This window comes from Aulonocara stuartgranti (assembly GCF_965226115.1).
Source record: "Aulonocara stuartgranti genome assembly, chromosome: 7".
NCBI lineage: Eukaryota > Metazoa > Chordata > Actinopteri > Cichliformes > Cichlidae > Aulonocara > Aulonocara stuartgranti.
This window is the reverse complement of record NC_138945.1, coordinates 16127119-16154560: the sequence shown is the minus strand read 5'-3', so window position 1 is coordinate 16154560 and position 27442 is coordinate 16127119. Positions and strand designations below refer to the sequence as shown.

At 39.3% G+C, this 27442-nt stretch overlaps 2 protein-coding genes across 8 annotated transcripts in view; one reads left to right on the top strand and one right to left on the bottom strand.

Moving 5' to 3' along the window:
* Positions 1-26076, top strand: part of dab2 (DAB adaptor protein 2) — a 33577-nt gene extending 7501 nt beyond the window's left edge. Inside the window, exons 1-16 of one of the 7 annotated variants that reach the window (XM_082541874.1) lie at positions 16657-16907; positions 18399-18468; positions 19518-19776; positions 19875-20014; positions 20165-20263; positions 20358-20489; positions 21856-21939; positions 22203-22229; positions 22324-22371; positions 22470-22532; positions 23202-23825; positions 24302-24428; positions 24544-25149; positions 25243-25418; positions 25566-25655; positions 25739-26076. In XM_082541874.1, the coding sequence (XP_082398000.1) occupies positions 19638-19776; positions 19875-20014; positions 20165-20263; positions 20358-20489; positions 21856-21939; positions 22203-22229; positions 22324-22371; positions 22470-22532; positions 23202-23825; positions 24302-24428; positions 24544-25149; positions 25243-25418; positions 25566-25637 (2337 nt within the window). In that variant the 5' untranslated portion in view covers positions 16657-16907; positions 18399-18468; positions 19518-19637 and the 3' untranslated portion in view covers positions 25638-25655; positions 25739-26076. Of the gene's footprint in view, positions 1-16656; positions 16912-18398; positions 18469-19517; positions 19777-19874; positions 20015-20164; positions 20264-20357; positions 20490-21855; positions 21940-22202; positions 22230-22323; positions 22372-22469; positions 22533-23201; positions 23826-24301; positions 24429-24543; positions 25150-25242; positions 25419-25565; positions 25656-25738 lie in introns of those variants that run through there. The other 6 variants (XM_082541876.1, XM_082541872.1, XM_082541877.1 and 3 more) reach the window with 6 other exon arrangements.
* On the bottom strand, positions 629-7623 carry c9 (complement component 9). Its single transcript, XM_082542228.1, has 11 exons — positions 7542-7623; positions 7354-7438; positions 6983-7133; positions 6762-6903; positions 5847-5985; positions 5517-5738; positions 5172-5412; positions 4925-5059; positions 4505-4680; positions 2283-2517; positions 629-1575 (listed from the first exon to the last, which is right to left on the bottom strand). Exons 1-11 carry the CDS (start codon positions 7616-7618, stop codon positions 1418-1420), a joined length of 1761 nt encoding a protein of 586 aa, XP_082398354.1. The 5' UTR covers positions 7619-7623; the 3' UTR covers positions 629-1417.
* Positions 26077-27442: the final 1366 nt, after the last annotated feature.

Here is a 27442-nt window from a genome sequence, read left to right as displayed (position 1 = left end):
CCATTATGCTGACATCCTAAAGGCCAGGGGCCACCACCCCCCATGGTTATTTCTCAAGTATGCATTCATTCCCCCACACACAACCTTCAAGTAGACACACACCCATTTACTCACACAGAAATGTACACATATGCACGCTCACACAAACACACAATCTTTTGGACTTACTCTTTAAGCAATGACAGCAAGTGATACTCCCAGAAATCTGATATTGGAAAATGTAATACATACAAAATACTTCGCCACAGTATGTCAAAGATGAGGCCTTCTGCAGCACAATATTGGAAAAACCTCCCACTCCAGTGCCAGTATTTCACAAAAGGAAGGAAAACAGTGAAAAAGAGGTTGGGCACTGTATATTACAGCACCGGACTTCTGACTTCTCACATTATAAAAAGCACAGGTGTTTGTAATATTATTGGCAATAAGATTGATGCTTTTCAAATGTCCTGGACAGGAAACGGAAACCAAAACACATTTCATTGACATTATTTCTCTGATTTGGAATTTGTAAATCCAAACTACACACAATTTGTAAACTACACATGCTATGTACTTTTTTCAGGAAAATTTCAACCGGGATGCAGCATTCTCCTCTCAAACATGTACGTATCGAACATGCTGCATACCGAGTTGCAGGCATGTAAGTAAAACGAGTAAAGTTTTGATCCAAAATCCACAATGGATCATGTATTCTCCAGGAATGGCAGCATACAAGGTGTATTTTTAATTTTCATTAGCACTCATAAACAGTATTAAACACAAGAATTACATTTATTTCAAGTTCCACATTCATAATATAGATATATATTGTAATATATCTATATCATAGCTAAAGCACTTCTGGATGGATGCAAACTGCATTTTGTTGCCCTGTACCTGTGACATGTGCAATGACAATAAAGTTGAATTCTATTCTATTCTATTCTAATGCCTTATGATCCTTTAAGATTTCAAAGATATTTTGGGGGCTTTTAATTACATATAAACAAAGAAGGATGGTCATCCTTTATGTTTGCTGTATGTCCAGCACCTCCAAATCTCTCGTCTCTGTCCACTGACGGTCTCTATTTGTCCTCAGTTGTCAGTTTTCTTTCCACCCAGTTGCCTTCTACTCATCTGGTTCTTATTTGCACGGTACAGCCAGATGGAATGTGGCCACATGCCTTTAAGGATGAACTATTAGCCCATTAATATAATTCAGCCAACACTATCTGAGTGAAGCAAAGCTGAAAGATGCACACTGTTAGAGAGAAAGACAAAGACCATTTGAACCTAAATGTTTAATTTAGATCCCGATAACATGTTTTTTACACCTTGACATGTCAAAAATATGCCTTAAGATTTTGATGGTGCCATATATGTATCAGAGAGAATAAGATTGTGAAAGAAACTCTCTAATTTAGTTCTTTTGCTATTAGCAGTACTCTTCACTGTTTCTGTCTCCACTGCACGCAGCTCCCGGGACACCATCTGTGTTACAGCCACGTGTCCTGGTGCGTTTCCCTCCACTGCAGTTGGACCAGGCAGACCAGCAAGACCAGTTACCTTCATGAACAACAGCCGGCCTTGTACCTGGCACACATTTTTCAAATTAACAAATGCAGGGAAAATTACTTAAAGCAACATGAGCGAGGCCTTGTTAGAATGATAAGATTTACGATCCCAATTCCAAAAAGAAAGGTGGGACGCTGTGTAAAATGTAAATAAACCAGAATCCAGTTATTTGCAGATCTCATAAACCCATATTTTATTCACAATAGAACATAGAAAACATATAAAATGTTTAAACTGAAATTTTGCTATTTCATGGAAAAATATTAACTTGTTTTGAATCTCAAATCTCAAAAAAGTTGGGACAGGATGATGTGGCATCCATGTTTTCCATAAGGAATTTCAAATATCAATTAATCTGATCACAGAACACTTTTCCGATTTGTCTCAGTCCATTTTAAGTAATCTTTGGCCAAAAGAAGACCGCAGTGTTTCTGGATCATATTCACATATGGCATCTATTATGCACAAAAGAGCTTTAATCTGCATTTGTGGATGGTGCAGAAAACTATGTTTCAGTGCTGATTGTGTAAAGAGCTGAGGCATCCAATATTGTGTTCCAGTTTCTGCCTCAGGTTTCTTTTTTAAATCTTATCTACATTCTGTGACTAAGATATGGGTTTATGAAATCTGCAAATCATCAAAATCTGCTTTTATTTAGCATTTACTTAGCATCCCAACTTTTGTTGAAGTTGGGTTGCATTGAGAAAACAACTGTTTAGGCTTACCTTGGACACTAGTTCTATCACGCTTGTAAGTCTGGCAAGCGGCGCCTTCAAACAATTGCAAGCACAGACAGATACACTTTCCATCCAGCAGAGCAAGAGTGCCTCCATTTTGACAGGGCCTGCACTTGCATACGTTATATTCTGCCACATACTCTGCAATAGCCCGCTTCAAGTTTGATATCGTGGAGCTAGCGCCTGGGATTTCCAGTGGAATTAACATGTGGATGGGCTCTGGCTGCCATAAACAACAAAATATATGCAATATGTTAAAATACATTAGAACATATATTAGAAGGAGTTTTGTTAGAATATATTAATATTTTTTCATTTCATATTTATCGTAATTTGTTGTGTTAGCATGCTAATATTTAGCAGTGAGTGTTGAACACAAAGTAGCCTTTAAACTTTGAGCCTTTGCCTTTGCAAAGTCAAAACTATGACTGATAGAAAAGCTCCAATTAAGGCTGCACACACTCAAGGATCTAAGTTTTAAAAAAAATAAAATATAACTTCTTCATCCCTTTCTTGGTCTTCCATGTGAACCTGTTGATGATGTGGACACCGAGGTACTTGTTCTCCTTCTCCACATCAACACATAATTTCCTTAGGGATTAATAAGGTATTCTGATTCTGATCCTCTAACAGAATAGACATGGAGGATGTAGCTGCTGATGCATCTAAAGTCAATTACCATTTCTCTCGCCTTATTTACATTCAGAAGAAAACGATTCCTCCCAGACCACTCTGCACAATCACCCACTGCACTGTTCCTCTCGCCAGCTGCTAATAATATCCAACCACTGGAGAACTGTCAGGGTATTTCTGTAGGTGGCATGACCCCGCAATTGTATCTTGAGTCTGAGGTGTACAAGGTGAACAGAAATGGAGACAGTACAGTCCTCTGTGGAGACTCTGTAGTACATATAATCAACTCACACTGAGCACTGCTCAGTCACACATACTGCAGTGTGCCTGTCCGGTAGGTGGTAATCCAATAGGTCAGAGGTATAACAAAACACATGTCTGTGTTAAGTTTTTTAGTAAACACTCATCTATCACATTGCAACTGTTCAGTGGCATTTAACAATTCTATGAGCTCACTACATTGTTGTCTACATAAGATTCCCTAAAGTGAAAGTGTAGAGTCGGGAGTATGGCAGTTCATTTTAAGGATGACATTTATGTGTAAAGTTTCACAGCAATTCGCAGTTGAGAAAGTTTAAACCATGTGAGTGCACCAGAAGAAAAGTAAATGTCATATGTGTAGTAGAAGCTACCTGCATAAATGCTGTGCTGATTCATTGAGTTAGGTAATGTCACCAGTTTAGTGAAGACACTGATGATAGCCCTAGATAATATAAAAGTCTGGTTTGATTACAGTCATTAGATCAAATTTCTGCAATAGCAATCCCTTAAGAGATTTTGGTAACACTTTATACTACAGCCAAAGGAGCTTTTAATGAAATCAATTCAATATTCATTATGTTGGTGTGCATGATGAATTTTATTAGTCCATTATTCTTTTATTTTACCTTATACTATATACTTACTGCATATTTATTGTTGTTTCATGTAAAAACCTGACTTGTTACCCCCTTTTTCCACTAGGCCTACCTTTAAGCATTTGTATAATTTGTGTATCCTTTCTGGTAAAATACCCAGAATGTAGGCATTACAGTGGTCCCTCGCTATAACGCGGTTCACCTTCGGCGCCTCGCTGTTTTGTGTGCAATTTTGCACACTTTTGTTTTGTTTTGTTTTTGTTTACAGCGCATTGTGTTCTGCATCCTGATTGGCTGTAGACCATGGGCCAGTCAATCTCGTGCCGTGTCTCCTGTACAGTGCAGAATGCGTTCAGCTTGTCAAATTTACATAAATCTTCGATCACTAGCAGTGTGACTCTGAAGTGCTGGACCGCGGGTGCCTTTGGTTTCATTCTATAATACTGGACTTATTTTTCTACAAAGGTTTGAACTTTGAGAGAGTTTAAACAAGAGAGAAAAGTGTGAAAATGTTAATGCCTTTCTGAGAAAAGTGTATAAAGTGTGTAGTGAGGGGTTTTGCAGCCTTAAAACATCTATAACAATTGTAAAAAATAAAGTTGGCTACTTCGCGGATTTCACTGCGGGTTAGAACGTAACTCCCGCATAAACACATACATTTATACAGTATGTATATTTCAGTTTAACTTGCTCTCGCCTTGCTGTGACCTTTATTTGTACCTCACTGTGCAGCAATGCAGGGGCCTCTGTGATGGTCCGAGCCCATTCCTGATATGTTGCAAGGTCCATCACTCCATCCCTATTTAGTTTAGCCCTCATACTAACAGCACTTAGTAGGGTACCTCCCTTGACTGATGTCATCACCTCATCCACCATAGCTTTTCCTTCAGCCTTACCTGTGTGGCAACAGAAAAGGAAACTTTAGTGACTTTTCATAATCAGTGCAGTGACTCGCTCCAAATTCAGTTTAAGACTTTAACTTTGGATTTGAACTTTTCTGTTTTAATACAGTTAAGTTTCATGCATGCAGCATTCCTTGAAGTAAAACACCAAAATACACTTAAACTGTGGAAAGTGGTTGGGAATTTAGTCAGAATCATCAAGCATGCTAGCTTTGTTCATTTAACAGGGAATGCAAACCTTCGTCCATTTTTGATTTATTATCACAATGTTTAGGCTTATAGCGTCCGCTTATACTGTCCGTCGTAAGTGTGGAACTGAGGCCTCCTTCAATGCCTAATGTGATGCAGTCTTGAACTTCTCTCTGCGTCATATCTGCAAGAACAATAAAGTATAGATAATTAGTGCTTATCACTTGTATTTAATCAACACACCATAAGGCTGAAGAAGCTTCATAGCAGAAAAGAATGATTTCAAATAGACATACTTCTTTGCTTAATGGTGTCATGGTCGAGGACATAGATCAATTCGTATTCACCGCCGGTTTTCCCATTTTTTGTGTAATGGGTTCCATAGTCCTCCAGGAAGGCAAAATAAATTCCCTTCTCATATTGCAAAGGTAAAGATTTGACATGCACCAGGAATTCATCTGCTACTTTGAGCTCACGGGAGCGCATCCTGTAGGTGCTCAGTTGAACTTTGCCCTTCACCCGCATAAAGTTGTTGTTCTAAGTTTGTGGGGTCAAAAAAAAAAGAGATGCAGCTTGTCCATAGAATATTGATTATTCTGGGTTGTACATTAGATTCTGTGAAATTATTAGAGGATATTTACCTTAATTTTGGTGTTTTCGGTGACCGTTTTAATCATTTCTTTCCTCTCATACTGACTCGATAGTCCAACATTTAGAGAAATATTCGACAAAGACTCCTCAGTTGGGGTGAATTTGAAAGAAAGACCAGCATCAATGTTGACACTCATCTCAGTGAGGATTTCACGCAGAAGGCTATGAGTGTCTTCAAAGAGTGCTTTCGAAGCTGTTTCCTCCACTAACGTCTGAAACAACAGAATACATATATCAGTATTGGGTGGCAAAACAAAATCCTTTACATGTGTTCACGATCAGTTTATAATACTGAAATTCTTTTTGTTGCCATGGTTAACCTGATAGTTAAGCACGCCGACGTTCCAGGGCAGCCTGTCAAACGTCCCAGTGTTTGGATTCCTCACTCGATCACATCTCCCGTTGAAGTAATCATTGTTGAACGGGTTCATTCGAGGATCTGTACCCAAGATGTTGATTCTGGTGGATGAACATAGAGGCCACTTTAAGACTTTTACAGTGTTACCCCAGTTCAAGAGTTTTAATATTATAGAAGGCATCCTCATTCTCCTTCTTTGTAAGAGTCAGGTGAAAAGACTGATACCACTCGTGCACTCTATCCATCCATTAAACAGGACGTTAAAGTCAGAAGATCCAGGTTAAATGGCTTAGACTCTGGGTAAAATAGCCAGTACTTCCATCCAGACAAAGATTTCCTCTTATGTGAGCTGGTCATCCTTTATGATTTTAGTTAAATATAAAAAGCCATAAAAAAGATTAATTGTCTGTTTAATAGGATAAAGTTAAAGCCTGGCCAAGCATGGTTGGTTAGTGGCACCAAATTAAGTACGCACAGCAAGCTCCCAGTACAAAAAAGTCCATCCCTTGCCTGAAGATTCTGCATTTTTATAAGCCGATATCTTTTTGTAGGTTGTAGGAAACATCCTGCCTCATTTATGACACCTATCAGTGAAATTAACGTGTTCATCAGTCTTTTGGTGAAAAATTTCATAACAGACCAGCTATTGTTAAAAATATTAAGAAAAAAATCTGTGGATTTTTTGCTTAAAAGCAGCTCACATTTAAAACGCCAACTCTGCTAGGAAGCTGGTTTTCTGTAAACATTGTCACCAATAGATGTTTATGTGTCTCCCCAATGTAAATGATTTACTCTTTCTACCAAGTATTCATTTTACTGTCATGCTAATTTATAGTGACTCTTTATTTCCCACTGATTGAGCTCTTTAATAACTTACCCATATCCTGCTGTCCTGCCTTGCTCATTGCTGTCAAGGACTGCCGAGCCACAGGGTTTACGCTCTGTCTCACAGTCTTCATCTGATCCATCTTCACAGTCATAGTCTCCGTTGCACATTAATCTCTTTTTAATGCAAGACCCTGTGTAGAGACAGAGAATTGCATGATACTGCTCCCCAAAAACAAAGCGATAAAGACTGAGGTACTAATACTGTGGTACCTGACTCGCACTGGAACTCTGAGTCTGAGCACGCACGGGGAGGCGGTAGCTCGCATTGACCATCAGGTACACAGAACTCCCTGTCTCCTATCGATTCCTGGCAGGCTCTACCTCCAAACTGGCCAAATGCTTCTGTACTTCGAGAACGCCTCTGAGGATAATACATAGTGTCACATTAAAGATAAAGACAGAGAGCAGCACTGCAAAAGAAGATTGGCTGTGAGCGGCACTGTGCATAGATAGTAGACCACTACTTCAACCTGTTTAGTCTGATTATTTATTATTATAGACTTAAAAAGTTAAAAGCATTCTAGCTTGGGCACTATTAAGTTCACAGTCTCTGACACTGATCAAAATCCTAATTGACTCACTCTGGTTTTTGTGCAAGGATCACAAGAACTCCACCCTGACCAACGACTCCATGCACAGTCCACAGCTGGCGGATCAGGATTAGCCCTAAAATACACAAATTAGACACAATAAACTCTCTAAACAATAATAGTAAATGATTAAACAAACATCCTTAATGTTGTGTAAGTGAAGCAGGAAATATACATACATGCCTTCCCCAAGAAGTGCCAGAGCTAGACAGAGGCCAGCGAGAGCCAACTGGAGAGCGATTTCAAGCCTCATCATAAACCTTTGACAGCACAAATGATACCGTGCCTGTCCTCCTTTAGTCCTTTAAGCTACCACCTTGTTAATGATTATCCATCTGCTAAAGGACTGTGTTTTTGTTGTTGTCACAGTCAATAATTTGGATTTCAGGTGCAGCAAAAATCAATTCAGTGCTCGGAAACTCCCAAAGCAGAGTTTACAGTGTTTGTCTGCATATAAACATCTTACTCACACAGCCTCAATCTTTATTCTTCACAATGCAAGGAAAGCACCCACAAAAACATAATAACTACTATAAAAGTAAGTAATAAATCGTCTCCTTTCATAATCTATAGAAAGCGGTTATTGTTTACATTACATTCATTTGTTTGATTAGTAATGAGCTAGTGTGTTGGTAAAGAAAGCCATGATTTACTACAATAACAGAGAAAGATTGTGTTTCTAAGTATTACAACTTCCTGCTAAATGCCACCAAAATATAACAAATGAAAAATATACATTGAAATGATAAAAGTGCAAATTGGAGACCCTATTAAATTTATTTGGACGAACAAGGGCTACACTCAGTGGATATTTGGATATTTTTAACAAACAATTTAATCACAGTTTGATCTAATTGAAAATATATGGATTTATTAAGAATCACGTATTTCATCTTTAGCCTAATATACAACAAAAATATAAAAATCTAAATATAAAAATGGTTTTTAAAACTATGGGAAGGTGTAAATGATCCTAAGCGCTGGGTTTAAAGCAGATACACACATTTAGAAATTATATTTATTCTTTTTTCTGTTTATTTTCAGATTTCTTCTTTTGAGACATTTTTTTAAAGACCATTTGTTCATGTTCGTGTTTCCAGGACTACGCAACCATGCAAACAAAACAAGTCAGCAGCAAAGCAGAACAAATATTTAAAGACTCAGTTCTTGACTGTTGTAATACATTGGCATGATGCATCCACGGTACATTTAGTTCATCGTCTAAGATTGGAAAATGGAATGACAACACTAAATATGAAAATGAATTTTCATTCAGTCCCACTGCTGAAAAAAGGTTGGTGTGCTGAAGTAGAGCTCTTTGTCCACAAGATGGCAACGCTGAACAGATAACGGCAGTGTTAGTTTTGTCCTCTTGTTTCACTCCGTCACTGTTTTTGGGTTTAGGTGGAAGGAACGTTGTTTACTCTGCAGTTGTAGAGTTTGGAAAGCAATGTGTAATGCATACACATGAATTCAAGTAGTTTTCGAGTATCTGTTTTCTTTGTTAAATATACCTTTAAAAATAAATAAAGTCTTGCACAACGCACAGTGAGGTTTGAACTGTTGCACCCAATCTGTCATGTGATCGGGGAGACTTTTGCTGAGTCTGCAGAACTTTGTTCTTCAAGTGGAGGGAGTGCAGTTTGTATAATTTTTTTTAAGGCAAAATAGATTCGTTCTCAGTGAAGAATGCTGAAAGTAATCTTTAAATGTAGGCTAAGCAATAATTAAACTGCAATAAAAGTTTGAAAAGTTGATTAGTCACGATCAGGGCAATTATTATTAACAGAGCAGAGAGAACGTTTGTAAAGTGCTGGGAGGTGAAGGGCTGACAAGTTTTTGCTTTTGTTGCTCTCAGGGAGTAACACTGATCTTTAACTTGGGGTCTGGCTTGTGCTGGTTCTTTCCCTGTATCTGCAAACAAAGCTGGGGTATTCTAGGGGCAGTGTGGTCGTGGCCTAATGGAGAGGCACAAATATGTGCTGAAGTCACCACTTTTATGAGGTTCCACAGTTTCCTCCCTGCTTTCCCAGGAAACCAGAGGGTAGTTAAGGTGCTTGGCAAATCTCCTGACTAGAAAGACTTCCTGTTTTTTGAGGGGGGGCTGAAACTGTGTGGAAACACTTGTGGAACAGCATACTACACAGTCACTCTACTACCAGTAGAATGCTGTCATCGTATTTATCAGAATACCATGATGGTGCTTCCTGCACTGCCATTTGCCCCACTGCTGTGTGTTGTTCTTTAAGAACTAGCTGCTAAAGACACTTGAGGGTTAAAGAACAAAGAGGGACATAGACAAAAAAATCTACCTCAATTATGGCTTGGAGATAAGTGGCTATCTTTGGTTCTGGCTGTGGTGGCAGGCAGTTCCAGGATTCACGCCCTAAAATGCTTGATGTTTGGATTGTGGCCTTCCTGTCATAAACTAAGGGAAGGACACTTCCCATTAGACTTTCTCTGTCAGCATTCTATCGTGAAATAAAGGCTCGAATGTGCCAGTGCTGACTTTTGCCATCTGTATTTGTTTTTTTTTTCTTTTTTTTGCCACGAGTTTCTTAAAAAAATGTAGTTTTTAAGTACAGACAGTAGCATCAAACATGTACTTCTGTGTGCAAGTGCTAGTAGCACTGGGTGTGCCGCTGACCTCAACTGACAATGAGTAACATTTAGAAGAACAAGGAACCATATCTTTTATCACTGAACAGTGGTTCTGAATTGGAAAGACACGTCATGGCAGGAAAACATGATTCTTGTACTGATATGCAAGAAGAAAAAACACAAAACAACTAACCATACATAATAATAGACACTGCCAACATCCGTCTGAATACAGCATGTTGTCACATGCATATTCTTTCCAGATGATCTGCAAATAAAGGCAAATATCTGATAACATCAAAGTGTTTAATAAGAGGTTCAGAAAAAGACCATTCCAGCGGTTGGTGACCAAATGGGAAAACACTCTCAGCGAGACAGTAATCTGGCTTCCGTGGGGCTCATCTCCTAAAAACCAGCCTCTGTCAGCAGAACACAGGATACAGAGTCAGGAAAGACATCCTTCCTCTGTCCTTTTCTCTCTCATTTCTCAGCTCTAAACCCACAAAACACACTATACTGTACGTCTGTTAACATCAACAACACATCACGCTTGCACTTTTTGAGAAATCTGCACCGTATCAGGTTTGAAGTCCTCATGCAGAATTTGGTGAATTTGCTGAGGTATGCCGAGATTGTGTCTCCTTTTTATTTTACATTTACAATGAATGCAATTGGGGGATAAATAGAAACTAAAAATTATTATCATTGCAAAACTATTTTATTTACTTTTTAATGAGTCAATCATTTTCACTGGATAAAACTGAAAGGAAAATATGAAAACTGTCTTGTTTTGTTTTTTGCAAAACCCAAATGTGTCAACGATCATATCAAGCAAAAGAAAAGCAGTATCTTTCGCACAGGAAAAAAGGTGAAATCAGAAAATATGTGGCGGTTTCTTCAACTGATTATAAAAACAGGGGGGTTTCAGTTGGCTAATATTTGCAGTTCTGCAGCATGGTACCAGCACTGGGCTGTTAACCTGCTGTTTATACTGCCATCACTTCCTATACTTTCTATTTCATTATCAGGTTCACATTAATTCACATTAATTAGTTCACATTAAAACAGGCAGCACGGTGGCACAGTGGTTAGCACTGTTGCCGCACAACAAGAAGGTCCTGAGTTCAATTCCACCATCAGGCTGTGGTCTTTCTGTGTGGAGTTTGCATGTTCTCCCGGTATTTGCGTGGGTTCTCTCCGGGTACTCCGGCTTCCTCCCACCGTCCAAAGACATGCAGCTTGTGGGGATAGGTTAATTGGATAATCCAAATTGCCACTAGGTGTGCGAGTGAGTGTGAATGGTTGTCTGTCCCTATGTGTTAGCCCTGTGACAGACTGGCGACCTGTCCAGGGTGTACCCCGCCTTTCGCCCTATGACAGCTGGGATAGGCTCCAGCGCCCCCCGCGACCCTGAAAAGGATAAGCGGAAGCGAATGGATGGATGGACATGAATTAAAACATAAATAACATGAAATGAAGAAAGTAAAACACATTTGCAGAAGTGAAACTAACCATTTCTCAATTGAGAACCACATTGACATCAGTAGTCATGTCACTGCGGATGTCAAAGCTGGCATTTATTAGTTCTGTAATAATTACACATACTTGCTTTCCTTTCCCAACAGCTTGCTTCTGCTAAATAAATTGGAGTCCTTGGTCTGTGTAATTGTAACCATCTCTGCTTATACATACACTCCATCTTTTAATTATCCCAAACAAACATCTATTGATGCCTCTGCAAACATGAAACAAACACACTTTCTATGTTACTTGAATATTTTCCTCCTGGGAACGCCACACCTGCCACTTAAAAGCAGCAAATGTAAAAACGGTTATTACATGGCTAAATCACCATATGGCATCAAAAGCAAAACAGACAAAGGAAGTTTGTGACCCATTTTCAACCTTCAGCTTACTGTAATTGTGGTGAGATTAGAGCATAGCAGAGAAAATGTTGGGCCTGCACTTTTAGAAATTTTGCTGCGTTAGCAACAGTTGAGCTTTGCCACTCTGGCTGACGTTCCCCAGTTCCCTCTCATTCCTCCATTTAATAATACGATGATCAGCCTACATATAGTGTATGCAGCTCTTATATCCTCTATTATTATTAATTTTTAAATTCAATAGTCAGTATGTACTGTAGACCCACAGTGGCGGAGATCAATGGTTGATGTAGCTTAGCTTAGCAATAAGAAATCTGTTCTGTTTCATGTCACATGTTTGGGGGGAAAAATACTAATGATGAAAGTACAGCTTTAAATAAGCTGTGATGCGGTGATGCACACTACTCAGAAAGAGATTTAATTACAAAATTCAAGAACATTCAACATAATTCACTGTCTGAGAGAACTAGAAAATCTTCAGTCAACGCACCTTGTTTTTTTTTAGTGTTATTTAGTCAGCATGACTCACCCAACAGTTTAAAAGACCAATCACTGAGTGGAGCAAATGCTAATTTTGCCCTGCACACACTTTAGTCTTTTCAAATGACTCCAATTTGAAAAATAAGAATAATTTTTAAAAATAAAAGTGAAATTGACTTTTTCACCTTTTAACCACGTTGTAAAGTTGTAAACACAACATTGACAAATCCCTTTTCAACAGACATCTCTAGCAGGCTAATAAATAGTTTGTTTAAACTTCATACAGTAAAAGCTCAGCTCATATCTGCTAGGTGAAGTGTAACGCCAACTGTCCGACTACTTGTACCAACTGTGAGGCAGGGTTAATTTTTGTAACTGGGTAAGTTGTTTTCTTGGAACCACGCATTTCATTACATCATTTTAAATCTAGGCTGTAATACCTTTCCTTTTCATTATATTGACAGTTTTCATAATACAAATTGATGATAAACCAAAACATAAAGCCAAAGGAACTCAGGAGTTTATAAAAACAAAGAAGTGGAATATTCTTGATTCAGTTCAAGATTCAAGGTCTTTATTGTCAAATGCCATTTCACCCCAAGCCCCCCATGGGCCATTTATAAGAATATAAAAAATATATCTCCAAGAGATATAAAACTAGAAATGACAAATAAATATTAACTCGTTAAATTTGGGTAAAATTAAGGAATAAAAATGTACTACTACTAACTATATCTATGTACAATAAACAAAGAGAGGACAGAGACAATATGAAGTGGTCATGTGCAATTACAGTAAAATGAGATGATTGTGCAGTAGTTATTGTATACCAGGTTCAAGTTATGGTCAGGATATTGTAGATAAGACGAAGACATGTGCAAGATGCAAAATGTGCAAATGTGTTCAGTAACTATGTGACTGAGTATGCAAAATAAGCATATTGTTCCTAGGTCGAGTTTGTAGTGCATTTGTGGAAGTTTGTGTTGTTTTTGAGTCTTTTGGTGAGTAGTGTATTGTAAGGTCTTTGTAAAAGTGTTTTTCAGTCCTTTGGTGGTAGTGAGTTGAGGGCTCTGACTGCTTGGGGGAAGAAGCTCTCGCAGTGTCGGGCCGTTACGGTTTTAATGCTGCGAAACCGTCTGTCAGATGGAAAACTGTCTGCCACCCCTCACTTTCCAATGTGAGGGGCGGAAAGTGTCCTTCAATATGCTGTTTGCACGTCGGATGATGTGTTTGTCGTAGAGTTGGGAGAGGGCCTCCAATGATCCTCTCTGCTGTCGTCACTATCCGCTACAGAGGCTTCTTTTCAGCAAAAGTGCAGTCCCCGTACCAGATAGTGATGTAGCAGCAGAGGACGCTCTCAATGGTTCCCTGGTAAAATGATGGGAGGATGGGAAGAGGGAGACTGGCCTTCTTCAGTTTCCTAAGAAAGTGAAGTCGTTGTTGGGCTTTCTGCATGATGGTGGTGGTGTTCAGGTTCCAGGAGAGGTCATCTGATATGTGCACACCCAGGAACTTCATACTGTTGACCCGTTGATGTGCAGTGGGGTGTGGGCCATTGAGCTCTTCCTGAAGTTAACAACCATCTCTTAGTCTTCTGAACATTTAGAGTCAGGAAAATTCTTGAATGGCCAAGTTAGTCACCTGATCTTAACCCAACTGAGCATGCATTCACTCGTTAAAGACTAAACCTCAGACAGATAAGGGCCCACAAACAAACAGCAACTGAAAGCTGCTGCAGTAAATGCCTGGCAGAGTATTAAAGAGGAAACCCAGCATCTAGTGATATTCACGAGTTCAAGACTTCAGGCTGTCATTGTCAGTAAAGGGTTTTCAACCAAGTATCAGAAATGAACATTTTATTTTCAGTTATTTAATTTGTCTAATTAGTTTTGAGCAACTGAAATGAAGGGATTGTGTTAAAAATGCTTTAGTTACTCACATTTTTATGCAATCTTTTTGTCCAACCCACTGAATTAAAGCTGAAAGTCTGCACTTAAACTGCACCTGAGTTGTTTCATTTAAAATTCATTGTGGTAATGTACAGAAAAACGTTGTCTGTCCAAATGTTTATGGATCTAACTGTACATACACAAATGAACCCATGTATAGGTAATAGTAAACAGTAATATACATACAGTAAAAAAATCTGTTTTGAATTGTGTTTGTTCCTGTTCCGATACATTCTCTGTTTAGATACAGATGGCATCAGTTCAAAGAGTTGTTATACTGAGTTGGATGAGTCTGTTGAGGCAGTGGGGGCTGTAGATGTCTCAAGAGGGGAAGTGGGCAGTTGAAACATTTTTGACAGTGTAAATGACCCTCTGAAAACTCTCCTGTTTCTCCTGAGGTGCAGCTGGTTAACTATGCAGAGATGCAACCTTCAGAATGCTCTCAAAGGAACGTCAGCAGAAGAAAACCAGTGGGGTTTTTTTTTTGTTTATTGGGTCTTTCAAAGAATTCTCAGAGGACAGAGTTGCTGCTGAGCATTCTTGACTACCATGATGGCATTGTTGATCCACTGAATGGTAACAAACACTGGTGATATTGCCCTCCTATAGTCTGTGAGGAGTTCTTTGGGCTTAGAGGTGTCAGATCTGGATTATTCTTTAAGCACCAACTAGCCAGCCTCGCAAATTCTGTCTCACCTTTCTTTGAGAAGAGCCCCATCATCATCAACGTACCATCTATGACCGTGATGATAGCGCTTTTAGAGGTGCAGTCAGATCTATAGAGTTTGCAAAGTAGGAGGCTCAAAAGGCAGCTCGAGTGGAGCTCAGGATGAGCACACAACATGAATATTCTTGAATTAAGAATCAGTTGATCAGCAAAAACCCTAAAACTGCTAATGTAGTAAACATTCTCCCTGAAGCCTACAAAGCGCACTTCACATAGCGCCCCTGGCATTCAAGATGGCACACTGCAATGTGAATGGCTGTGATGGTGTCCTATGAAGATCTGTTATCTCAAACTGATATTAATCAAAATGGGTACAGGGTATAGGGTGCATTGCATATGGAAAATATCCACAGCAAATCACTTGTTCTACATTTTGTCATTTTACAGCCTTATTCCAGAATGACTTTAATTCAATTTTCACCTCAATTCTACACACAAAACCATTGAGTCTTCACCAAATCTTCTCCCACTTACAAATGATGGAGGCCATTGTGCTCACTGGGATCTTCAATTAAGGTCCCAGTGAGCACAGTGGGAAAGGCTACTGAAATGTTCCTGTACCCTTTTCCAGATCTGTGCCTTGATACAACCCTGTCTCAGAGGTCTACACACAAATTCTTGTACTTCATGACTTGGGTTGTGCTCTGACATGCACTGTCAACTATGGGACCTGATATAGAAAGGTGCACCTTTCCAATTTATGTCCAATCAACTGAATTTACCACAGGTGGACTCCAATCAAGTTGTAGAAACACCTGAACAGTTGAAATAGGATGCGCCTGAACTCTATTTATTTATTTATTTATTTTTACTTTTAATAAATCTGCAAAAACCTTTTCACTTTCTCATTATGGGGTACTGTGTTTAGAATTTTGAAGTAAACATTTTTTTCATGCATTCTGGAATAATATTGTAACCTGACAAAATGTAGAACAAGTGAAGCATTGTGAATACTTTCCAAATGCACAGTGTATTGCTGGACCAGCTTCTCAAAACATTGTATAATAGCTGGTATTAGCACAATCCACCAGTGCCAGTCCCAAATCTAGAATAGGTCCCACATATTTCTACCAAAAATAGATGGTCCATGCATGAAAACAGTGACGTCAGTGGCTGTGGGAGGGGTAATGCAAGAAATTCACTAATGAATGGCGGCTGTAGCCCACAGGCTTCTTCCACCATGTTTTAACAGCAGTTTCACTTAGAAAATAGCTCAACCTTAACCAAATTCAAATGTACAGAAAAACACATAAAAAAATATCAGTTTTATGCCTCAATTTATACCAGCAAGATCTTCAAGTTGTTCCTGCTCAATCTTAGGCCAACATATTTTTACTTTACACATTATTTGTTTAGAATCTGACCAATTCCTGCACCACCTGTGACATGTATGTAGACTATAGGTGTAGCATTAAGTTGAAATGAATGACTGAATAAATAAATAAATAAATACTATATTAATTGGCTCTTTCTGGCATTTTTTAAAATTATTTAAAAGTTTGTGTTGTTGTTGTTTTTTTTCAAAGAAAACAAAAAAATCCACAAATTTGATATAAATACACGCACGCATACATACATACTGTACATCACGCACTTCATTTTTATGACCCACTTACTAAAGCCGATGGCGATATTTTGTTGGCCTGCATGTAAAGAGCCCGCCCCCCTACCAATTGAAATCTGCAGCGAGTTAGCCCTGTCAGTCAGTCAAGGGTTAAACGAGGAGTTTGCAGCAGTCTCTCCGTTCTGTCCAAGGCAGTCGGCGGAAAACATCACACTCTCGCTCATTTTTGCCAAGCTGTGTTTGATTCAACTCATTTCGCAGCCGAATCGCGAGGCATCACGGCAGAGGAAAAACCCGCTCTCTTTCCCAGAAGGCGTATTACTGCGCGTTTCCAAACACAGGTAGGTAAGTGTGGTGTTTAACTTTGTTTTCACATCCCTGCATGAATTAAGATTCCGCAGGAGGACTATCCTACAGGTAGTCGTTTAAAAAGCTGCGGGTATTTACAGGAATGTTAGCCTGAAATGTTTTATAAGCTTAATAAAAGCTAAAGGCAGGCAAGCCAAGGTTCAGTTTTAGTCAAAGGCTGAACTGTCTTACTTTAAATGTTCCAAATTTTGGAAGAAAACTTCGTCATAATGATTTTTTTCTCCCCTCTGCTGCCTACTTTGAGATTCTCTTTTGGGAGTCCAACACTCTCCCTAGGTTTCTTTGTGAACTCAATTTCTTTCAGCTTTAACCCTGACTTGGAAAATTGTATTTGAATCTTGAGAGATTTCACATAATTTTTATTAAGCATTCACAATTCTGTACCTTCTGTCACTCCTGTGTTTGAGTGCAGAACCCTTTAGTATGAAAGTGCTCTGTGTTCAGTGCCGTGTGTTCACAGTGGGCCTGTGGTATTTCACCATCTCATACACTTGCAGACTGAGTCATTCCCTGATTTCCTCCAGATGTGCAGCAGTTTACGTTTCCTGACGGGGCCAGGATTGTGACATTTCTGCCTTTTGCAGTGCTGTGATTCTGCTGACAAACATAAATTTATGCTTGCTGTCTGAGGCTGAGTGTTTGTGTTGTGACACGGCTGGATGCTACACATCCCCCCCCCCTCCCCCGCACTTATCTGCCAGTTTTTGTGGCTGTTAAAGAGCTGTTAAAATGTAATCCTTTAACTTAAATCTTCAATCAACTGCTGACATTTTACCCTTTTTATAAGACTAACTGCCAGGTACTGGGACTATGACACCACTCTTATTAGAGTACAAGTGCAATCATGTGTCATGCTCGTGAAGGCTTAATGTGTTGTGCAGCAAGTGTTAAGGGTTTGCTCGTTCTATGCTTCCAAGCAGTGCAGGCCAAACAGCATGTCTGTCAGTGTGATTTGTGGTAACTTGCATGACAGCATGGTGAACCAAGCAAACAAGGGCTTACGGCGCTTGTTTCTCTGCCTCAAAAACTGGTACAGGCAGATGAAGTTTTGTTCTGGTTTTTATTGTTTGTGCAGTAGCACCTGTGGGACATCTCTCATGGTATCAAAATTAACTTGTTTGTTTGTGTTCCTCTCACTCACTCTCTCACACACACACACACACACACACACACACACACACACACACTTACTTTTGAGGGGAAATAAAATGATAATTTACAGAATTTTTATTTTTTGTCTCTCTGTTGTGGTCAGGTGTTAGGCAAAAAAAAATAGTAAAAGCTGCCACAAAGCTAGATAAAGTTCTCTTATCTTATCCTGAATATCTCTCACTTCCTTTATGGCTTTTGGACAGTTGTCTGGTTAACTGGTTTGAGCCTAGGCAGTTATTTTTAGAGTAGATATTGTTCTTTACGTTTTTGCGTGATCTCACGGTGCAGCTCTGTTTTCGCTTGTCTTGCAGATGGTTTATTCCTTGTTATTCTGGAGTATCAGAAGGTCAAGTGCAACTTTTCCTTGAAAGTCAGAACTGTGTAGGTAAACTCTTGTTAAAGGCTCCAATTTCCGTTTGTTCTTGCTTAGCTCAACATCACGAGATCTTTTGCTTTTCTAGCGTAAGATTAACTTCAGGTAATTGCTCAACCTTTGCTCGTTTTCAACCTTTGGACTGTCCTACGGTACTCACAGGCTTTTTACCCTGATATTCTAGCCAGTGTAGCCTCTGGAGCTGGACCTAAAGGTATGTACGTTCTACACGTATAGAGCAGGAATCATTTGGGTTTTTTTTGAGGGAGAAAGCTCTTTTCTGTGTGGTTGTTTTTGGTTTTTTTTGTCAGAACACACATGTGTCTAAGTGATAATGGATGTGTTCCAAGTAACAGCAGTTTGGTACATCTAACATGATAAGAGTAAGGTGATGCTGTGGCTTCATCTATAATCCTTTGTGATGTTGTTTGTGCCTCATGTAGGAAATGCACACACTTGTGACAATGCCATGTAAAGGAATTCATTGATTTCATGTAGCATGGAAGGAAAAACTTTATTATTTTATTTTTTTTTAAAAAGACATGTTTTCTATATGTTAATATTCTCTAAAGCAGTTTACCAGCAGGATACTGCTAACTCAGAGTTGACTGGTATTATGATAGATATGCCAAGATGTCTCTTTAAGCAGGAGGTTCTTAAGCTTTAGGACAGTTTACTTCTTTATAGAGCCAATCAACTGACACAGCATGCTTTTAAAGCAGTGTTAAAGTGTCTCATGCCTTCTTATGAGCTGCCTATTTTATTGGTCATATGTTTTATGCTTCCCCTATGTGTCCCTCTCGTTCTAAATGTTTACTGTGTTGTTAAATACAATAATTGCTTATGATGTGGAAAAAATTGTTTCAGTGGCAGACTGTAGAACGGTGCAAGTCTCCCCCCACCCACTTGTTTTTTTTTTTTTGTTGTTTTTTTTTTTTCCCCCTAAACAAACGGGTTTACCAGAAAAGACTGTAGTGTGCTTTATTTAACTTATCATCATCTTTCTTTCCCTTTCTCAACACACACTTGGTGTCCAACTTCACTTTTTCTGCCTCAGAGCAACGCCAAGAGAAGCATGTGTGGGTGTTAAGTCATATGCTTGGACGACCTCATTGCCCCTGAATACGGAGCTGCTTTACCTCTGATTGCCCACTTGTCCACAGACTGACACCACACCATGTCTGCAGAGGTAGACAGAGCGCACGCATCTTCTGCCGATCCCAGCCTCACCTCTACAGTCTCAACCTCCAACACCCCTCCCAACTCTCCTATAACACAGGCATCCAAAGTCCCATTCAGGAAAGAGAAAAAGAAAGGTGAGTGGAGGAGAAAATGGTGCCGATACTCCTTTCATCAGCTATTAAGATGTGGCAGAGATTATAATTTTACTACTTTCTTTGTCTTTTTAATCCAGTAACAGAGAAGACGGATGAATACCTGCTGGGCAGGTTTCAAGGGGATGGTGTCAGGTACAAGGCCAAACTGATCGGCATTGATGATGTTCCAGAGGCTCGTGGAGACAAGATGTGCCAAGATTCCATGATGAAACTTAAGGTACAACTTGGGATCAGAAGCTCTTTTCTTCTATCGCTGATTTTCATGAAGAAAATATCAAAACTGTTTCTTAAAGCTGTTAAGTTGAGCTTTGGTGTATATACATCTGTTTGCCTTCAATAGAGTAGTGTTTTTGTTTTTTCTCTCCAGGGTATGGCAGCAGCTGCTCGGTCGCAAGGCAAGCACAAGCAGAGGATCTGGGTCAACATTTCCATGTCAGGCATCAAGATCATTGATGAGAAATCGGGCGTGAGTTCTGATTACTATTGCAATATAATCTGGACTTCACAGAATTTATTTGCAGTGCTTTAAAAAAAAAAAAATCCTTGTCCACATTTCTCAGGTGATCGAACATGAGCATGTGGTGAATAAGATCTCCTTCATTGCCAGAGATGTAACGGATAACAGGGCTTTTGGATATGTGTGTGGAGCTGAAGGACAGCATCAGTTCTTTGCCATAAAGACTGCACAACAGGTAACACACAGAACTGCCATAGACAAAGTGTGTCAATCTGGTCCATTGGACAGGTTGGAAAATGTGAAGTAGAGCATAGACTTTGTTTTTCATAAGTTTTACTTTTCTTTTTTTTTTTTCTCCTTACAGATAATGACCACACACATCCATTCATACCAAGCCAAAGTAATTGGGTACTAGATAAACAATTAAATGACGGGAAAGTTCCTGTTTTTCTAATTCTAACTAAAGAATTGTTTTTGCTTTTTAAAGCGGATCAACCATAGAGGAAAAAATAGTACATTTTCTGCAAATTAACACACACTGTTTTTTATGATTGTAGGACAGTCAAGGCAATGAGCTACCAGAACACTTTCTGTAATTTTACACATTTGTTACAATTTGGGCCCAAAGAATCATCCTGATGGATTTCTATCATTTACTACAGTAGCATTTCCTTATCGTGTCAAACACCATAAATTTGTTATAATTGCACTTCATTTTTTCTTACACTAAGATATGAGGGATTAAATGTGTAGTTAAACTTCTGTACACTGACAGAAAGGGGAATTTCACTGGTCTGTATCACTTAAAATTAAAGGTTGCTGTTATGTGGCTCATGATATAAAATGCCATCCCTGCCATAGACTCTCCATTTTAATAAGAAGCCTAGGCACTATAGTGCCACCTACTGGCTTGTGAACTTTGTCTGTCAAACCTGAGTTTTAACATTATAGACAGAAGCGGCCATGTTTGTATGAATGAGTGCTTATTCATCCAAATATATTTGTTTGCTAGCTAATGCTAGCAAACAAATAAAATAGAATTTTACTTGCGTAAACTAAAGCATAAATTTTGGTCAGTATACACGTCATGTTGTTTTAGACAACCTTAAAGCATGGTTGAGAGGTCAAGTTGATGACTCAAATTTGCTCAGGGGAAAGCTTAACAGCTCGCTACCTAGTTGGGATGTAACTGTCAACCAGCCATGTGTCTAATAATGTATAACTTGATGTCATAAAATGGCAGTTCACCCCTTTATGGTTGTCATGAAGGTAAAAGGTTTACTTAAGTAACTTTTTTTTTTGTATGTGGTTGTTAAAAAAAAAATATATATATATATATATATATATATATATATATATATATATATATATATATATATATATATATATATATATATATATATATATATATATATATATATATATATATATATATATATATATATAAAAAAAAAATTTTTTTTTTAATTTAACTGAGAAGCTGGAGATTTTAACATTTGAGCCTACCTTCTTTTGATAACTGCTAGAAGTGGTACTGCCACAGGCACCAAAGACAAACTGACTCCAATTTCCTAAGATTTTTGGTCTTTGTTTCCATACAGGCAGAGCCACTGGTAATCGATTTGAAGGATCTATTCCAAGTCATCTTCAACCTGAGGAAGAAAGAGGCCGAGGGCACACAGAAGGTAATGGAAGCAGAAGCATTTAACTTCAGACTGGAAAAAATTTTCTCCAAGTGAATGGCAGCATTTTCTTTGTGAAAGAAAAACACTTTCATGTGGTCCTCTGGGAGTGCTGACAGGGTACACACTGTATGTACCGCTTGAAAGTCAACACTGCCTCTCTGTGTTCTTTCAGTGAATCACATCCTCAGCCATTTTTCATTTTAGTGATGAATGCGTCATTTCAATGGAAAGTCTGTTCGTTAACAGTATGCCTCTGTTTACAGGTTGAAAATGGCAGTGATGTAGTGGAGGTAAGCAATTAAGTTTTTTTTGTTTTTTTTCCTTAAAGCAGTTACTGACTTTTTTTAAAATTTATTTTTGTACATTTTTACTTTCTGTCTCTAGAATGGAAATGCCTTGCTATCTATGGGCAATGACGTAAAATCAGCTCAAGTAAGAGTTATTGTAATGTGTCCATCTTAACAGTGAATGAAATGTTGGAGTGCTTTATTTTCTTAAATGGCATGTTTCTGTTTCATTTTCACATCCAGCCAGTAGAGCAACATGACCTCTTTGGAGATATGTCAACCCCTCCAGACATTCAGGCTCCAAATGTAAGTATCACACCATGATGGTAAATATTTCTTTTAATATGGGGATTGTAATTGGTGAAGTGTATTATTACTGTATTTACACAATTGTGTACCTGCTAATTATTATCACTCTTATGTAATGAACGTATTTGTAAGAAATGACTCTATAGTAAAATCTCAACGCCCTCTGCGAACTCCATTCTGAAAAGACTTGTGAAGTCATCAGATTCTGTTCATTTTAAGAATCTATGAAGAGTCTTTTAGGAATTGAGTTTATGCTTTGTGTTTTACTAGTCTCGTTGTTGTTGTTGTTGTTAACTTTAAAACTGCTACAAGTAGAATCTGTTAGACTTAGAGTTGTGGCAAATCTTTTACGTCGGTGCTGCTGAAATGTCTCATTAACCTGAATTTATGGGTAAGTACCAAGCGCCGGCTTTGACTTGTAGTCCAACTTGTTGTTCAGAGCAAGTAGGATTACAGTAAGTGAGTTAGAAGTGGACCCTAGACCTTAAAGTTGTCAGCATTAAATTGACAGCGACTCTTCATAATCTGCAAGTAGCAGTTTTAAAAAGGCATTTCTTTTTCACACCATGTGATTCATTGTTCATCTTGTTAACACATCATTACCTCCCTTCTGCAGAAATGATTTATCCTTCTCTTTTTCTCACTGTCCCCTCTCGTGTTAACCAGGACTCTAATGACATTCTCTTACTGGACTTTTCTGCTGAAGTTGACAGCAATCAAAATTGCATAAAGGGAAATTCCTTTGTAACTTCCTGTGCCCCTGACTATAGGGCATATCCCCAGACAGAGAATCCATTTTCCTCAACTTTTGGCTATTTCCCAACCCCAGACAGTGACCCTTTCAGAGATGACCCCCTTTCTAAATCACCCACTCTATTGGCAGCTGATAATGCACAGATTCCCGTCAACACCACCACCAATCACCTAAACGGCACTGTTGGCAGCACTAGTAAGACAATTATTAATGGTGGTGTAAATGGAGACTCTGAACATCTCAGTCAGCAAATAAATGGGTTATCCAGGGAAACCATGATCCTCGCGCTCAGTAACGGACAGTGGCCGCTGGGGGGGAAAATAACTCAGGGAAACACGACTACCATGATGGATGGAAATGAATCTGGACAAGTTCTCTCAAACAAAAATCCATTTTTTGACTCTTTGAAAACTTCCCCTGTCTCTAATGAAATGACCCATCGCCCAGAGCTGCCAGTGACTCATAGCAAGGATTCAGTTCTCATAAGCCCGCCTCCGCACAACTCTAAGTCTGGACGAGGTCGAAGGAGCGCAAAGGTGAAATAACACGGCTATGCCAATGGTAGTAGGCTTGCATGTGTTATGCGTTTTAATAAAAAAGGTTTACAACACATTTGGAGCTAACATCTCCCTTGAGCTTTTGGGTTATGCATTGGTGTTCGACAGGATAAGGCACTGAGAATGCACTGGGTTAGGGACTTTAATTTTGGAACTCTGGTCATGGTCTTGTTGTTTGGATAACTTCTTTTCTTTATGCATGCACTGGTGTTCGCATGCTTCCCGAACTGGCTTGAATGACTTTAACAATCAGCTGCTCATAATCTATTTTCCTAATGTTCACGCTTCAGTGAAAAGAGCAGGGGTAAGTGGCAAAGCATGCAATCGTATGCTTAACTATAGTTAATTATTAGTTTCTCTTAAGCATTTGTTAAATCTTAACTGCCACATAGTTGTGACTTGCTAACAAAATGTGTTGCATTATTCATTTTATTATTTATTTGTTTTGTGACTAGTCTACATCAAGTGATCTGTTTGGAGCAGAACTGTTCGCTGCTTCCAGTCAGTCTGAGGGGTCATCTGCTCCAGACCTCTTCAACAGTACACCGGCAAACTCTGCTCCCTCTGCCATAGCTGCTCTGGGTAATACACAGGAGGGGGAATTTGTATTTCACACATCTCTTTGTTTTTTTTTTTTTTGTTTTTTTTTTTAAAAACCTGTTTTGTGTCTGTAAACCTTTTTCTTTGATATATTTAGGGAATCTCCAGTTGGGTCCACCAGCTACCACAAGTGTCCCTGCTGTAACCATGTGGGGAGCCTCCAGTGCTGCACCCAACATGTTCCCCATGCCAGGAGGGACAGTTCCAGGGCCCAGGCCCGCCTTCCCACAGCCATCTGCCTTTGGTCTACCCATACCACCAACAGGTTGGGGTCAGCAGATGCCACCACAGTTTGCTGCCGCTCCTCTCTCTCCACCCCACCTTTCTTGGGGTCAGCCTGCCTCTACCAATCCTTTCCAGCCTAATGCATTCCCAGGTATGGGTGATCCACAGGGTCCGTCACGCCCCCCTCCAAGAGCACCTGCTAAACAGGTCCCTCCGAAAGTAGAGAACAGTGCCTTCACAGCTTTGGATCCCCTCGGAGAGAAAGAGAAGAAGACTGGGAAAGACATGTTCAAGGACTTCCAGCTCGCCAAGCCTCCTGCCATCCCAGCCAGGAAAGTAGAGCTTGCAGCAGGGTCAGATCCAGCGTCCAGTGGCAAACAACCGGGGGCATTTGATCAATACTTCTCCACTAAAGTGGGCCTCGTGCAGGATGCTGCAGATCACGATGACTTTGAAATCAATAAGATGCCGTCAATTGGTAATGCTAAACTAGCTGAAATGGCTTATGTCATAATCTGATGACTGTGACCTGTTGGTAACTGTGTCCTGTGTTTGTAATGTGCAAATTTAGATGCCTCTAAACCAGCTGCTGCTCCAGTTCCAGGGCTCTTGGATGTTGCCTTCTCCTCTGCTCCCATCCAAAACAGTTCAGCACCACCCCAGGGATCAGAACTTGGTCAGGACATGTTTGACAAAGCATTTGGAGCCCCTGACTCCAGTCCATTTGGAGTGCCACCTGTAGCTATGGTACAGAGTTTTATTTGTGACCACCTTTTACTTTATCATCCTAATCCCAATGATCCTTTTGATAACAAGGATATTGTTATACTTGAGTTTTTGTTTTTTTTCCCTCAATTTTTTTTTTTTTTTTTTTTTTTTTTTTTTTTAAAACAGAATACATCTGTCGGTCAGAGCTCTGGTTCAACAGCTGCCTTTGAGGATCCTTTTGGAAATCCTTTTGCTTGACCACAACTTTGTCCATAAGTAAGTTCATGTTTTTATGATGCTCCTCTGATTTCATTTAGAGTGAAGACATTTGTCACAGTTTTTCTCATTTGTCCTCATAGTTGGAGTAAATGGAACAAATGAAGATTTCCACTACCGTCATGATGTTTGGGAGAAGCTGCTCAGTGCACGACAATCCGGAAATGAACTATTATCCCAGACCCACCCTTCTATTAGATCTCACCTCTGATGGTGTTTTGTTTTCTGGGGGGGGGGGTCCTCCCTTTTCCAATCAGTAGTTCCCTCATTTTTGAAGACCACTGATCTACAAAGTAAATGTTATGTCAAAATCTGCTGAAGAAAGAGATGTGCTGTGTGAGAGAGGATGTCCAAAGTGGTTCATTGCTGATGCTGTCTTTGTTAAGGAAATAAAATGAATTATTCATCAAGTTGCAAGGTATTTGACTAATGTATTAATTTTTTTCCTTTGGTTCTGATAATGGTTTTTAAAACATCCTTTTTAACAAACTGAAATTATATCTATAGGTAACTTTGATACATTTCTGCTACTTGCTGGTATTTCCTGTTTTGCAAGGCATATTTCCTGTATAGGGGAACATCTACATTCATCAGGCAGAGCTGTGCAGTTGTTTTGCATTTTAGATCCAGAATCCACTGATCCTATCGCCAGTCAAAGGTCTGCTTAAGGTGCATTCAGTTAAAATTTTACTGCAGTCATAGAAATCCTAAATGAGGATGAAAGTTGCACTGCTCACTATCATCTGGTGACTATAGCAAAATAAAGTATGTATTTTCTTTTCTTCTTTTTTTTTTTTTTTTTTTTTTAAAGGATAGATTTCCTAAGTGGGGCAAATTACTGTAATACCAGTCGCAGGGTGATCTATTAACAGCGTGAACCACTGAATATTAACCAGAATTCTGTCAAGAGCAGCACAAATTGGTATCTCAAAAACCAGCAAACCCAATGAGGGACAGAATGATGTTGGTCATCTAACCAAAATAACAGTGCAAGCTCTGGTTTTTGCTTCTCTCCCAGCCACAAGGAGGCCACAAGCCAGTGTACTCTTAGTGCCAGTGTCCCAGTCCCAAGCCCAGATAATTGGTGAGGGCTGCATCAGTTAGGGAATCGAGCATGAAGTCATTGCCAAAGCAAACATCAGGAAGGAGATCTTCATACTAGATCAGTAATGGCCTGGGTTAACAGTGACTCAATCTGGTACTGTTAGCCAGCTGTGTGTTAGTGGAAACTGTGCTACTGTTGGCTGGAAGATGAGAGAGGGTGTGTTAGGAAACACCAAGATGGAAGGCAAAGCCAGGAGTATTAGAGGTGGATTCAAACTGTGTTTGATGTATTCTCTGGAAAGAGAACAAGAAAACTTAGTGGTGGAGTGGGGAAGTACAGGAAAGTATTCAAAAGAAGAGGTTGACAAAGAAAAAGGGAGTCAGGTAGATGAAGAAAGTAGACAAGGGTATTCGGACTAGGTACTCCTGTACTAGGTGTACAGCAAAGAAAGGAGTAGAAATATTCATAATGACTTGTAAGGTTGGACACTTACAAAGGAGTGAAAGGACTTGAATTGACTGGCTAGGCAGAGGTTGAGCTGGAGAGGATTTGCAGCGGGTTAGGGGGATTAGGGTAGCAATGGAAATGTACTAACCAGTAACGAGAGAAGATTTAGAAGAGTACTTTGAGGCACAGATAAAGAAAATGGGAGGAAGACAGGAAGTACAGAAGATTAGTGGGGAGTACGTGAGGGCAGCTATGAAGTGGATGAAGATTTGAAAGGCAGGTGGCCCAGATGACC

What these genes read in the sequence shown, in the direction of transcription:
- c9 (XM_082542228.1), bottom strand. Translation starts at nt 7,618, where the DNA reads ATGATGAGGCTTGAAATCGCTCTCCAGTTGGCTCTCGCTGGCCTCTGT. An exon ending in AGAGTTCCAGTGCGAGTCAG is followed by an intron (nt 6,904 to 6,982) that starts GTACCACAGTAT and finishes GTCTCTACACAG; the next exon opens with GGTCTTGCATTAAAAAGAGA. An exon ending in TAAATCAAAAATGGACGAAG is followed by an intron (nt 4,681 to 4,924) that starts GTTTGCATTCCC and finishes GTTGCCACACAG; the next exon opens with GTAAGGCTGAAGGAAAAGCT.